Source organism: Hyperolius riggenbachi, chromosome 6, assembly GCF_040937935.1.
Source record: "Hyperolius riggenbachi isolate aHypRig1 chromosome 6, aHypRig1.pri, whole genome shotgun sequence".
NCBI lineage: Eukaryota > Metazoa > Chordata > Amphibia > Anura > Hyperoliidae > Hyperolius > Hyperolius riggenbachi.
Genome location: NC_090651.1, coordinates 381923277 through 381937839, shown reverse-complemented (window position 1 = coordinate 381937839; position 14563 = coordinate 381923277). Strand labels below are relative to the sequence as shown.

Genomic DNA, 14563 nt, shown 5'->3' with positions numbered 1-14563 from the left:
CCCTAAGGACCAGGCATTTTTCTGTGGGGGGAGGCACATGTTTGGGGGGTCAGGCAGCCAGATCCCCAGTTCTGTGTGCTGGGCATAGTGTCCCCCCTTAAGCCAGATGCACCCCCTTTTGCCAGTAGCCATCACTCACCTTCGATGCTCCATCAATGAGCCACAGGGGACCCTTCTGCTCCGGCCAGCATCTCTGCTCCTACTGCCGCTCAGTTCCGGGTCGCGGCTTGATGACGTCATCAAGCCGGGACCCGGCTCTGAAGTCAGAGGGAGCAGAGATGCCAGCAAGAACGGAGGGGAGCGCTGATCATTGTGGGAATGGCAGGAAGGTGAGTGGATCCTCTTCCTCCCCCTGCTACCACCGCAGCACTGTCAGTGATCACCACGATCCACCGGCGAACGTAGTGATCTTGTGAACAGCAGCCATACGCAGTGGCTGCTGATCACTGAGGGGAGATGCCTGCTATCATATGACAGCTTAATCTCCCCTCCCGGTTGCGAACGATCGCGTCAGAGAGCGGTAATGGCAGGTGGCATAGATTCTACACTGCATCAGGCTAGAACAGCCACAAGTGCGCCGTAGAATCTAATAGAGGCGGTCCCAAAATGGTTAAGTATGTGATAACTCCAAATCAGAACAGCAGAAAAAGTTTTGAAAGTTTTGAATGCAGGATTAGCATCTTTATCACTTAATACACTCAGACCAGTTGCTGCTGAAATTCGATTTTTATGGTGACAATCCCGCTTTAATGGAATACTGTAGGGGGGAATTGAGTTGAACTTACCCGGGGCTTCTAATGGTCCCCCACAGACATCCTGTGCCCGTGCAGCCATTCACTGATGCTCCGAGCCCCCCCCCGCTGACATCCTGTGCCCGCGCAGCCACTCACCGATGCTCTGGGCCCTGCCCTTTCCCCCCCTGCAGACATCCTGTGCCTGCGCAGCCACTCACCGATGCCCCAGGCCTCGCCCCCCCCCCCCCCCCGCAGGCATCCTGTGCCCGCGCAGCCACTCACCAATGCTCCGGGCCCCGCCTCTGGTTCACTTCTGGAATTTCAGACTTTAAAGTCGGAAAACCACTGCGCCTGTGCAGCCGCGCCCACCTCCCTCTGGCATCACCAAGAGTGTATTGCGCAAGCCCAGTATGGTCTGTGCCTGCGCAGTACGCTCCTGGTGACATCAGCAGGAGCGAGGACACGGCAACGCAGGCACAGTTGTTTTCCGACTTTAAAGTCTGAAATTCCAGAAGTGAACCAGAGGCGAGGCCGGGGGAATTGGTGAGCGGCTGCGCGGGCACAGGATGTCTGCGGGGGACCATTAGAAGCCCTGGGTAAGTTCAACTCATTTTCCCCGACCCCACTACCGTATTCCTTTAAAGAGAAACTCTGACCAAGAATTGAACTTTATCCCAATCAGTAGCTAATACCACCGTTTACATGAGAAATCTATTCCTTTTCGCAAACAGACCATCAGGGGGCGCTGAATGGCTGATATTGTGGTGAAACTCCTCCCACAAGAAACAAGAAAAGTACGTACTCTTGGCAGTTTCCTGTCTGTGAACCTTGCTGCATTGTGGGAAATAGCTGTTTACAGCTGCCAAAAAACATGCAGCAGCTAGATCACTTGCCAACAGTACAAATGTTCACCGGAGTTCCTCTTTAAGTGGTAAAAGGACTAATGCATTATCATTTTATTATTGATCAGCAATATAGAGCATGTCTAACTCATATGATAAGTATATTATAAGCAGAGCATTGCTATCAGAGATAGGCCATTTTTCTAGTCTTTGGTTTCAGATGGAAGGGATGAATTTGAGATCACCAGACGATGTGGGAAGTCCAGTGAGTGCAGCCGAGCCGGAACTATCCGAAGCTCAACTAAAGTTATAGTGATCAACACCACCTGCTGTGACAATAATGTGTGCCAGCCTCCTTTTCCAGCCTGTAAGTATCTAAGGGGTCAATGCACTAGCTGCCAGCACTGGGATACGCGATCAGCTACCTCGGTAACGATCATTCTCTCTCTCCATAACCCTCAATATCCTCCATGCACCTCCCAACCCTAAATAAGTCTTCCTCACCCTACTCATCAGCCTCAATGGTAATACACTCCCAACTCCAGACCTTCAGTACCCCCCTTCCAACCCCGCCCCATTCCTGCATCCTCAATAGTTCAACTTTCTCACCTCCAGTCCATCAATAACCCCGTTCTCCCCCCCCCCCCCCCCAGTGGCAGACACAGCCAGCAGTGGGCCCCTGTGCAAAATTGCAATTGTGGGCCCCTACAACCTGCAGCGCAAAAAAATAGGTCTGGATAGAACCTGCGGCGCATAGCGCCGTGCAAAAAAATGGGTGTGGCAATGACCGGATGAGGGCGGAGCTAACTGTAATTTAAAGCGAACCCGGGGTGAGGGTTTATTTCCTTTTAAACAATACTAGTTGCCTGGCGGCCCTGCTGATCTATTTGGCTGCAGTAATAAACTGAATTACACCAGCAACAAGCATGCAGCTAATCTTCACAGTTCTGACAATATTGTCAGAAACCCCTGACCTGCTGCATGCTTGTTCAGGGTCTATGGTTGAAAGAATAAGAGGCAGAGGATCAGCACGGCAGCCAGGCAACTGGTATTGCTTAAAAGGAGAAAAACATGGCAGCCTCAAGATTATTCTCACCTCAGGTTCCCTTGAAAAGTGCAACACAAAGACAGTGGGCCCAAGTTTTGGTGACCCTTTCCCCAGAAAATTCACATAATTGTGCAGGTTTTCTCAAGAAAATACACATCATGTCGGCAGATATGCCCAGAAAATACAGGCAATCATGTAGGCAGATATGCCCAGAAAATATGTGCAATCATGTCGGCAGATATGCCCAGAAAATACGTGCAATCATGTCGGCAGGTATGCCCAGAAAATACGTACAATCATGTCGGCAGATATGCCCAGAAAATACGTGCAATCAAGTCGGCAGATATGCCCAGAAAATACGCGCAATCATGTCGGCAGATATGCCCAGAAAATACGTGCAATCAAGTCGGCAGATATGCCCACAAAATACGTGCAATCAAGTCGGCAGATATGCCCAGAAAATATGTGCAATCATGTCGGCAGATATGCCCAGAAAATACGTGCAATCAAGTCGGCAGATATGCCCAGAAAATACGTGCAATCATGTCGGCAGATATGCCCAGAAAATACGTGCAATCATGTCGGCAGATATGCCCAGAAAATACGTGCAATCATGTCGGCAGATTTGCGCAGAAAATACATGCAATCATGTGGCAGACCTGCCCAGAACATACACCTGCTAATATAAATAAAAAAACAAAAACATTTACTCACCTGCAGCAGCAGACCTCCTGTCCCAGCCTCTATCCGGCGCACAGCTCCCATGGGTGGTTGGGTGGATAGGTAGCCTGGGTAGGTAGGTAGCCTGGTGGGTGGGTGGGTAGGTAGGCAGCCTGGTGGGTGGGTAGGTAGGTAGCCATTAGCCGGATGGGTAGGTAGCCTAGGTACCCGGGTGGGTTGCTGGTTAGCTGGGTGGGTAGGTAGCCTGGTGGGTGGGTAGGTAGCCTGGTGGGTGGGTGGGTAGGTAGGTAGCCTGGTGGGTGGGTGAGTAGGTAGCCCTTAGCCGGGTGGGTAGGTAGCCTGGTGGGTGGGTAGGTAGCCGGGTGGGTGGCTGGGTAGCTGGGTGGGTAGGTAGCCTGGTGGGTGGGTAGGTAGCCTGGTGGGTGGGTAGGTAGCCGGGTGGGTGGGTAGCCTGGTGGGTGGGTAGCTGGGTGGGTGGGTAGCCTGGTGGGTGGGTTGGTAACTAGCCCGGTAGGTAGGTAGCCGGGTGCGCAAATCATGTCCTCTAGTCCTTTGTTAAGGCCTAGGGGCAAAAAGCTAATCCGCCAAGCTTTTATATTGCCCACTGATGTATTTATACATGTTAATTAGATGCCCTCTAAGGTGTCTTTTCTCTAGACTAAATAAACCCAGTTTATCTAACCTTTCTTGGTAAGCGAGACCTTCCATCCCACGTATCAATTTTGTTGCTTGTCTCTGCACTTGCTCTAAAACTGCAATATCTTTCCTGTAATGTGGTGCCCAGAACTGAATTCCATATTCCAGATATGGAATTACTAGAGAGTTAAACAGGGATATTATTATGCTAGTATCTCGAGTGTTTATTTCCCTTAAATGCATTCCAAAATTTGATTAGCTTTAGCTGTAGCGGCTTGACATTGAATACAATAATTTAACTTGTTGTTGATAAGTACTCCTAAGTCCTTCTCCAAGGTTGATGTCTGCATCTGTATTCTGTTTATTTTGTATGGTGCTAGACCACTGATATGACCAAAATGCATGACATTTTTCAACATTGAATTTCATCTGCCATGTATGTGCCCATATAGCCATCCTATCCAGATCCTGTTGCAATATGTCACTATCTTCCTGAGAGTTGATGATTCTGCACAATTTTATATCATCTGCAAAAATAGCAACATTTCTTTCTACTGCATCTACTAGGTCATTAATAAATACATTGAAGAGCACTGGACCCAGTACAGACCCCTGTGGGACCCCACTGCTAACAGTCACCCATTTTGAATATGATCCATTGGCCACAACTCTTCGTTTTCTGTCCATTAGCCAGTTCCCTATCCATGCACACAGACTCTTCCCCAGTCCTTGCATCCTCAACTTTTGCACCAGACTTCTGTGGGGAACAGTGTCGAAGGCCTTTGCAAAGTCCAAGTATATCACATCTACAGCATTCCCAATATCCATATTAGCGTTCACTACCTCATAAAAGCTGAGCATGTTAGTCAAACAGGACCTGTCTTTAGTAAACCCATGTTGATGCTGAGAAATAAGATTATTTTCTACTATGAAGTCATGTATAGTATCTCTTAGTAACCGCTCAAACAGTTTGCACACAACTAATGTTAAGCATAAAGGTCTATAATTTCCCAGATCTGTTTTTTTTTTTTGCCCTTCTTAAATAATGGAAAAACATGGGCTGTACGCCAATCTACTGGAACTCTGCCAGTGGAAAGGGAGCCACAAAAAATAAGATAAAGGGGTGTATCGATAACTGAACTTAATTCCCTTAGGACCCGAGGATGCCTGTCATCTGGGCCAGATGCCTTTTCTATTTTTCGTTTATTTAGTCTTGCCTTGTTGCTGAGGGGAGGTGGGACAACAGCACATAAGCAAGTTGTTTCCTGGGGTGAGGGGGGCTTGGGGGCTGGGTAAGCTTCCATATGCTGTCAGTGTTACTTGTTATACCAGTTGTTACTCTCTCCAGAGAGCAACACACACTCAGCCCACGCTGCTTGGTCAGAAGCTGATCAGGTCTTACTTGGGTTGACAAAATTCTAAGACAGATCTTTGCTGCAAATCAACTTGATATTTATTAAATTAAAAAAAAAATGTAACTACAGTTCATCCCTTAAATTGACATTTATCTTTTTTTTTTTTCCTTGTATCATACAATGTTTTCATCCTTGTCCTTAGTGCCAATCATCAGTGATGAGGACAACGGGCTGATCTGTCCAGCTTGCTTTGTACCCAACTCTGATCGGTGTCTAGGCCGCTACAACTTAAAGTGCACCGGAGAGGAAAAACGCTGCATACACTACATGAGGACTGAGAAACAAGGTAGGTGCATCTGCCAGAAGGAGAGAGCTGAAATAAGAATAATATTTACTAGCATACTAGTATTACCTATGCCTGGAGTAGCTATAGTGACCTGTAGGAGAGAATGGGGGACGGGACATCTCAATAAATTGGTCCTGGTGTAAAGTATAACCCACACACCTAAAGTACTGTGCTCTACTGAATATGGGGTGTAACTTGAGGGGAGTAAGCCCTGCGATCGCAGGGGGGCCAGAGCTGTGGCGGGCTCCAGCTACTAAACTTCCATTCCTCTGATATAGGGGTTCATCCTTTAGATCAGGTGCTTTTATGGCTACACTTGTGGGTGTGAAGATCATCATGACCACACTTGTTTTATGAAACAGGTAAGGGGTATTTGTACCTCTATACTCATTTCTCCTGGGGAGAAAACTGGCATCTTGGGGTCCTCTTCTTATAGGGAACTCCCAGATGCCATCATGAAACCCCCTCCCAGACATCATCAGCCCCCACCTTCTCCTGGGGCAACAGAGGTGTTGCCCCCCCTCTCCTCCAGAGCCCACCCCCCATACTATGGACCATGCGGGCTGGTTTATATCAGGGTGAAAAACACCACGTGGTTATTCCAGCCTACATGAGGGCCAAGGGGTTAAAGAGGCTCAGGAGGGGGCACAATATTTTTTTTCCCACACTCTGAACATATATAAATGTTGATACATTATCGGTCATTTTACCACATTTACATAATGCATTTTTCCTCTAAATTTAAAATCAATTTTCTCCAAAACTACAAGGTCTTTTTGAATATTTTTTCCTACTGTTCTCCTTAACATACCCTGCCAATTTTTTGATTCTAGCTTGTATAAGGAGCTTTGCTATTAACCACTAAAGTCGGCGACCATTGGGCGAAAACTCAAAAATGTTAGCATATAAAAATCTCAAATGCAAAATTTTTTGCGTATTTTCACGGAAAAATATTGAAAAACTAAAATGTCATTTTCGATGCAAAAATGTCTAAATTTGCAAGCAACGCTGTTCACTGCTAAAGTCGACACAAAATTGCAATAACATTACATGAAAATTACACAAAATTACAAATGAGAACACAAAATGAATTGAATTTACAAATCTATGAAATTTCACGTAATCGTAATTAGCTGTTTACGATCATCACTACATGTGACAGTTGCTAATAGATGTGGTTACAAACTATGCCAAAGACCTATTTCTGCACTAACCTGTTCCTGATCCACATCTCTCGTGTTTTACAGATATCTCCACAGTAACGGAAAGTTTATATGGCTGCACCACTGACACCATCTGTGAAGCAGGATCCAGCTTGACTCTCCCGAAAGGACATTACTATAAGAGTGTAAAAACTGACATCGCCTGTAACAGGGCCGCCACGTTGAGGAGTTTAGCCCACTTATTTTTCAATTTCTCTTTTGTGGTTCTCTTTGTCCTGAAAGCTAATTTGTAGACAGAACCACTTGAACGAGTGTAATGCGTGAAGATCATCACGCCATGCTTCAGTACTGAGCTTACTAGGAGAAAAGAACACGATAAAACTAAAGATCGATGTCGTAGTTGTCTTCTGCAGTATCTGGTTGTCAGGGACAGATTTAGACTTTAATGCTTGGACTCTATAAAATATGACTAATCACAACATATGATTGCTCTTCTTCTTCAGCTTAGCTGTAGTTTTCCTTCAGAACTTACTTGTGTTCTCTTGAATATGAAAGCCCATATTCAATTCACTTTTTCTCATACGTTTTTTTTCCTAGGTGGTATTTCCACACCTTATCAATAAAATTCTTTTGATAAAGTGTTTGGTACTTTATCAGTTCCAGAATGCTAAAAAAAAGAAAACTTCAGAGAAAAAAGTGAATTGAATAAGGCCCAATGTGTCATGTATGGAGCAACAGCATATACTGAGTCTACGTTAACCTCCCTAGCTGTATTGACGGTTAAACACATCAAAACAAAACATGCTGTGAACAGTAGTGATATGCATACACGTTAATACTCTCCTGCACTGTATACTAGACCCTCGCAGTACTGACGTGCATACACGTTAATACTCTCCTGCACTGTATACTAGACCCTTGCTTGACACATTTTGGCAAGTTACAAGAAAAAAAAGGTTATGAAAATTAATTGGAACAAACACTTTTTTGCACAGAAATCCTGGGAAATTGAATGCCAGGGAGGTTAATGAATATATATTATGTTTTAGGCAGGTCTTCAGATCACTATACTGGTGTGACCACTCTTTGCCTTCAAAACATCATCAATTCTTCCAGGTAGACTTGCACAAAGTGCTGATGATGATTCAGCAATCGGCTGTCCCATCCAGTGCCAGTGGTCAAAGCTTCCATATACCAGATGGGTTTCCTCTCCTGGCATCAGTCAGGGAAGCTACTGGGGCATCACTAGGGATGCTGATTCATATCCCATGTTTCCAATCGGGAAATAGAAATCATAATTCTGTGGTAATTTTAGCCCATCACAGAACTCAGAAGCATTGGACCAATCAGAGAATGCAAAATTTTCCCACAAAAAATAAAAAAATAAAAACGGAATACCTCAGTAACTTTAGACGAATAACATCTGATTTCTTGCGTTTTTTTTTTTTTTTTTTATTTTTATTTATTTATTTCATTCTCTGATGCAAAATTGACAAATAAAATACTCTTTGTAAATTGGAAAAACAGAAAATTAGAAAAATGGAATTTGGCATTGACGAAAATCAGAATTTCCTTGGAATTGGAAATGGGTATGTCCAACCATCTCTAGGAACCTCTCTCTTAGCAGTGATCAGCTGTTCCAGCCACCACCACTGGACGAAGCTTGCGTACACCAGCTGATTGTTCCTCTCCCGATGCCTTCATCTGATGCAAATCTGAGGGAATCCAACCAAGTTCTTTCCCTACTCAATTCAAGTTTTCTTCTAGGGGATAAGTTTTCATCTTCTGTTTAAAAGTACTATCAAAAGTATTTGCTTGTTTGTTGGTGGCTCAAAAGGCATTTTATTAAGAAGGTATGAAAATATCACCTAGAAGAAAACTTAACCACTTCACCCACCACTACAGTATATCTAAGTCTTCTGTGACTTCATCTAAGCCACGAGTCAGTAGATATACGTCTTGTAGCAGAAGCTGTGCTGTGCAGGATTGGGCATTGCTCCTGTGCACACCTCCGGCACGATCTGATGCAGCACTAATTGGTGAAAGGGAATATATGTTCCCTGAACCAATAAGATTGATTTTTACTATTAAAAATACTTTTATTTTCTCAAATCATAGTGAAAAATGCACCCTGTAGCATTATTTCAAAATCAAATATCTTCAATATAAATTGTGACAGGAACATAATCCAAGTTTTGTGATAAACAGTAGAAAAAGCCAAACAAAATTTGTGTTTTTTATCTACAGTAGCCCTTTTTATTTTTAAACCGGAATTGGTAAAACTGAGAAATAATGTGGTTTTTTTTTCTATTTTTTTTCTCTTTTTCCCATTAAAGGGCATAGAAAACACAATTGTTCAAGGGAAAAAATGCCATACAATCAAAGTATAGTTTGTCTTGAAAAAAAAACAACCAATATATATTTCATTTAGTTGCCATAAGTAGGGATAAAGTTATTGCTGATTAAATAGGGACATGGCAAAAATGTAAAAACTGCTCTGGTTCATAAGTGGGAAACAAGGTCTGAGTGTGAAGTGGTTAAAAAAAGTTGATGTGTTCAGTAATCACAGAGGCAGGATAACTGAAACTAGGTTTATTTACAGACTTCAGCAGCTCTCTACACAAAGCAGCATTTTCCTCAGTGTCCCTAGCTAGCAGAAAAAAGGAACCAACGATCCACAACAGTACATATAATCATATGTATTTTACAAGAAGCACAGTGCCATCTACATGCCAAATTTATGAACACCACAAAAGTAAATTGAATGAGGGCCCAGAGGAAGAGCTTAGCACTGTAGCTCTGGCTCAATTAACATCAATCCACTGCTGATCACCGCCTCTCCCCGCCCCTCTCAGTGAAAGAAGACTGAGAGGGGTGGGAAGACGCGGAGATCAGTGGAGATTGACGCGAGTAGAGGCAGAGTTACAGCGCTAAGCTCTGCCTCTATCAAGAAGCGCTCCCCACATTTTGCCCCAGGGATTTGGGGGTTTAAAAACAGTGTTCTGCCACAGGGATGCAGCGTTTTAGCACTGCCGATAATGCTGAAGATAAATGTCAAAGAAAAAGGGGATTTTTAAAAGGCTTCAGTTTCTCTTTAAAAATGTAATGTGACAATACACATTGACTAAACAAGCAGCATGAGATACTGTACATCTTAATATTCCACTTTGAATCCTTATTCAGGCATACAACCTTGGTGACTAAGGAACATGTGACCCCGCCTCCCAAGCCAGACCAGGCCGCAAGCCCTGCAACAGTGGGAGGAGGTACTTAGTAAGATTAGGCAGGAAAAGCTCCTCACTCTTCAGAAGGCACCTTTAACCTAATAGTCAAAAATGAATGCTTCTCCACCTCTGTGTGCTTCCTTACAGAAAGCGGGGGTTACAGTAAAAAGGGATAGGCGTATGGTGGCTTCGGGATATCTACCGCGACTCATGTGAATAGTGTAGCAGTCATCAAAGACATCTTCACAATTGAAGTAAACCCAAACTGTGTAAAAAGGTTAGATACCTAAGTTGAGTGTAGTCCAAAGGCTTCCCATCTCCTCCTCCCCGACCTCACTGTTGCCACCCAAGGACCCTCTGAATATATCCAACAAGAGTTTGTCGGCTACTGTGCAGACACAGCCATACCCGCTCTTATGCAGTATGACCACACTCACATACGAAAATAAGCATGGCACAAGTAAAAAGAGATATCCTGGCCAGAAGCAGTGGGATTGAGGAGGACAGAGGAAGCCTCTTGGCCATCCAGAGCTGGGCCACTGTTAGAGAATCCCAGTGAGTTAAGTGTATGGGGGCCCAGGAATTTTGGGGGCCAGCCAAGTGGGCCACTCCATGAAGCAAGGTGAAGCACATGAAGGCACTTATCAGACACTTGACCAGAGCCGCAAGTTCTGAGAGGGAGGCTTGCTGGTATAATATAGATTTGGAATGTCATTCAATAGTAGCACCAGCAAAGCACACAGACATTTTCCTGATGTCTCTCACACCAAACTCCTGACTCCCCTCCCTGTTGTGAGTGAATCTTCTCATCATTATTCACTTCCGTCTCCGCCCCTCCCCACATGCGGTGCTGAGAAAGTTGGCAGAGGGTAAGCTCTCCACTTGTAACTCCTGTGCTCTTGCTTTCTTCACATTTGTACATGTGATTCGTCTAGTGTGTACTAGATATTGATACTTAGGTCTAAGGGAGAGCAGAGAAAGGTTAATATACTGTAACCTGATTTACTCGGCAGCACGGGGAGACTTAACAGTGAGTGTGGAGGGATGCTGGTTGTGTGTGTTGTATGCATATGTATGGAGTATGTGTTTTGCGTTTTGTGTGCTCTATACAGTATGTACAGATGGCTGTACTGTTTTTGGATCTGAGGGCTCATGCACAGTTATAATGCACATGCCAATGCGTTGCCCCTCAGGCATTTTGAGACTCTCCCTGGGCCTTTGTACTCTTGAAAATAAACTAATTTTCAGTTGCAAACTGCCCAGAAACACAAGAGATGTCCTCTTTCAGAATGAAATTCCCAGGTTACATCCTTACTTACCATCAAATGGACAGATAATATTCAAAAAAATTAAAGATACAGTACGCATTATATTATTCAAGGTGGTAAGGGTAAGGCACCACCGTGGGGTTAGGGTTAGGCACCACCGGGGGGGGGGGGGTGGGTTAAGGTTAGGCACCATGGGGGTGAGTTAGGGTTAGGCACCACCAGGGGAGTTGTAAGGGTTAGGCACCACCGTGGTGGTTAGGGTTAGGTGCCACCAGGGGAGTGGTTAGTTTTAGGCACCACTAGGGGAGGGTTCTGTGTGAGAGTAGGGTCGGGTTAAGCTGTATTGTTGAATTACGTAATGATTTTTAATGTTAATATCTTTTTGTTATTATTTCCCATCTGTTTTTACAACGGTATTTATCGTTAAACAAGTTTGACAACGATGTTTATCGTTATCAGATTACACTATCCACCGGCGCCATATCGTTATCCAGTCTGGCCCTTTTTTTCACTGCACCCTTTTTTCATGCACGCAATCCAAGTGCCTCTCTTTTCTTAAATGATAGAAGGCTATCACCACTATAAAAACTTTTTACCTCCAGCTGGGGATAGTTGAAAAGGAAATTAACATCTATATTACTTTTTTTTTCTAATCTTGCAAAACTGTGTTTTTCTTTTTTGTAACCTTTCATCCAAAATCGTATATAAAGTAATGCTTTCTTAAAGTCGTACAAAAAAGCTGCATGGCCTTGGCTTTAAAGGACAACTGAGGTGAAAAAAAAATTAATTAAATAAACAATTGTATCTATCCTCCTTCTCCTAAGAATGACTTTTTAAGATAGTCCACAGTGTTATTTTATATTTAAATTATATTTTTAAGTTTTTATTGTTTTTGCTTAATGACACATTCATTGAAGTATGCCAGAGCTAAAATCTATGAACTACTGACCTGTTTTATCTCTTTCCTGCTCTCAGAAGCCATTTCCTGCTAGGAAAGTGTTTTATAGTTGTAATTTCTTATCAGTGAGGCTCACACTGTAGTCTGACCCAGTCCTGACTCAGACAGGAACTGCCACTCACATACCTGATGTTTAACTCTTTGAGGCAGAGAAAGAAAAAAAGGAACACAACCTAGTTATTTGTGTGCTAGGCACTGTACATACACATGTTTATCTAATGTCACATGTCACCTCGGGTAATCTTTAAAAGAAATCTGAGTTTAGAGAAACTTAGAGTCTTCCCTTGCTGATCTAATTCTAATAAATGTGTAAACGGAACAGAGGCGCCAAAAGAATAAAATAAGATAAAATGTTTAAAAATCGGGGGGGTGATGGGTGGATCCACCTCTCCCGCAAGCAAACAAGCGGAGATGTTGATTTTTCAACACATATAGGATTTTTATTCGTACACTCCAAACAATATTGCAACGCGTTTCGCGGGTTCAACCCACTTCATCAGGCTATGAATATGGAGTACAACACTTGTGTGCAGGGTCTGTCAGGCGCTAAGCTGACAGACCCTGCACACAAGTGTTGTACTCCATATTCATAGCCTGATGAAGTGGGTTGAACCCGCGAAACGCGTTGCAATATTGTTTGGAGTGTACGAATAAAAATCCTATATGTGTTGAAAAATCAACATCTCCGCTTGTTTGCTTGCGGGAGAGGTGGATCCACCCATCACCCCCCCGATTTTTAAACATTTTATCTTATTTTATTCTTTTGGCGCCTCTGTTCCGTTTACACAAAATTTGTCCACCCTTGGTGGAGGGGTTTGGCCCCTTTCTTTCTTTACTACAGAGAGCGACTTCTTAATCCTGAGTGGGGACAGGTCTAATCTCCTCACCTGCTTATATAGTGGTTGCCTGGAAGGCAACCCGTGTTTGTGAGTATAAAATTTGTTATACTATCACATTATCATTTTTCATAACATACTGCACCATATTGGGCTCTCGGTGTTCCCCTCCCTTACTAATTCTAATAAATGCTAGTTTTGTGACTAACTGCAAAGCCTATAAAGATTCTGTCTCATCTGTGTCAAGGTGGATCACAGCAGTTTGGTCATATAGAGATGGGAGGAGTTGACAAATTCCATATCTGCCAAAATTTCAACATTACACACAGAATTCCAAATTTCTTAGATGGCGCGAGTTTTGCATTGTGAAATCCCAGTATTATAATTTACTGTTAATAGATTTTCACACTAGCCAAATTTGTGAAAATATTTTCACATTGTACGTTGCACTTTTGCGTTCGATTTTCACTTCGAATTTTTGCCCTATTTCATAGAATGTTAGTAGCAGTAGAGTATTGTAACGTATTAGCCATCAGTAAAAGCAAGAAGTTATGAATTAGGATGATACCATTTATTGGCTAACTTAATTTCAATTCCAGGAATGTGTGGTACATTGTGGTATCTTTCAGCATAGTAGTAGCAGTAGAGTATTGTACCGTGTTAGCCATCAGTAAATACAAGAAGTTTTGAATCAGGATGATACCATTTATTGGTTAACTTAAAGGGGCACTATGGCGAAACATTGTAAAATTTAAACTATGTGCAAACATAGACAAATAAGAAGTACGTTTTTTTTTTACCAGAGTAAAATGGGCCATAAATTACTTTTCTCCTATGTTGCTGTCACTTACAGTAGGCAGTAGGAATCTGACAGAAGTGACAGGTTTTGGACTAGTCCATCTCTTCATAGGGGATTCTCAGCAAGGCTTTTATTCTTTCTAAATACAGTATATTCCCTAAAAAAGATTTAAACAATGATGATGGCCAGCTTCCCTGCTCGCTACACAGTTTTTTGGCAGTTTGACAGAAAACTGCAATTTACTAAGTGCTTTTGAAAATAAATAAATCCCTGAGAATCCCCTATGAAGTGATGGACTAGTCCAAAACATGTCACTTCTTTCAGATTTCTACTACCTACTGTAAGTGACAGCAACATAGGAGTAAAGTAATTTATGGCTCATTTTACAATGTACTTTTTATTTGTATATGTTTGCACATATTTTAAATTTTACAATTTTTCTCCATAGTGCACCTTTAAACTTAGACATTGTCCACTATGTGTGTGGAAAAAAAAAATTGTGCATCACACAAACTTTTTAGCATAATTTTGTGAATTAAGATGTTGGAATTCAGTGCCTCCAATATGGATCGACCCGCCTTCCATAATTTTATTATCTTTAAATATCAGAACGTTTAGTGAAAATTAAGGCCAGGTCGACTCTTCAGGATGGCTTATATTTTCCAATGATCCC

The 14563-nt window shown here is 43.0% G+C and overlaps 2 protein-coding genes across 2 annotated transcripts in view; one reads left to right on the top strand and one right to left on the bottom strand.

Annotated features, from left to right (window-relative positions):
• LOC137522303 (uncharacterized) overlaps positions 1 to 7269 on the top strand; it is an 86374-nt gene extending 79105 nt beyond the window's left edge. Inside the window, exons 6-8 of the mRNA XM_068242335.1 lie at positions 1797 to 1943; positions 5499 to 5642; positions 6890 to 7269. Coding sequence (XP_068098436.1) covers positions 1797 to 1943; positions 5499 to 5642; positions 6890 to 7098 — 500 coding nt within the window. The 3' untranslated portion in view covers positions 7099 to 7269. The remainder of the gene's footprint in view (positions 1 to 1796; positions 1944 to 5498; positions 5643 to 6889) is intronic.
• LOC137522302 (mucin-2-like) overlaps positions 7187 to 14563 on the bottom strand; it is a 31789-nt gene continuing 24412 nt past the window's right edge. Inside the window, exon 4 of the mRNA XM_068242334.1 lies at positions 7187 to 7221. Within this exon, the coding sequence (XP_068098435.1) occupies positions 7187 to 7221 (35 nt within the window). The remainder of the gene's footprint in view (positions 7222 to 14563) is intronic.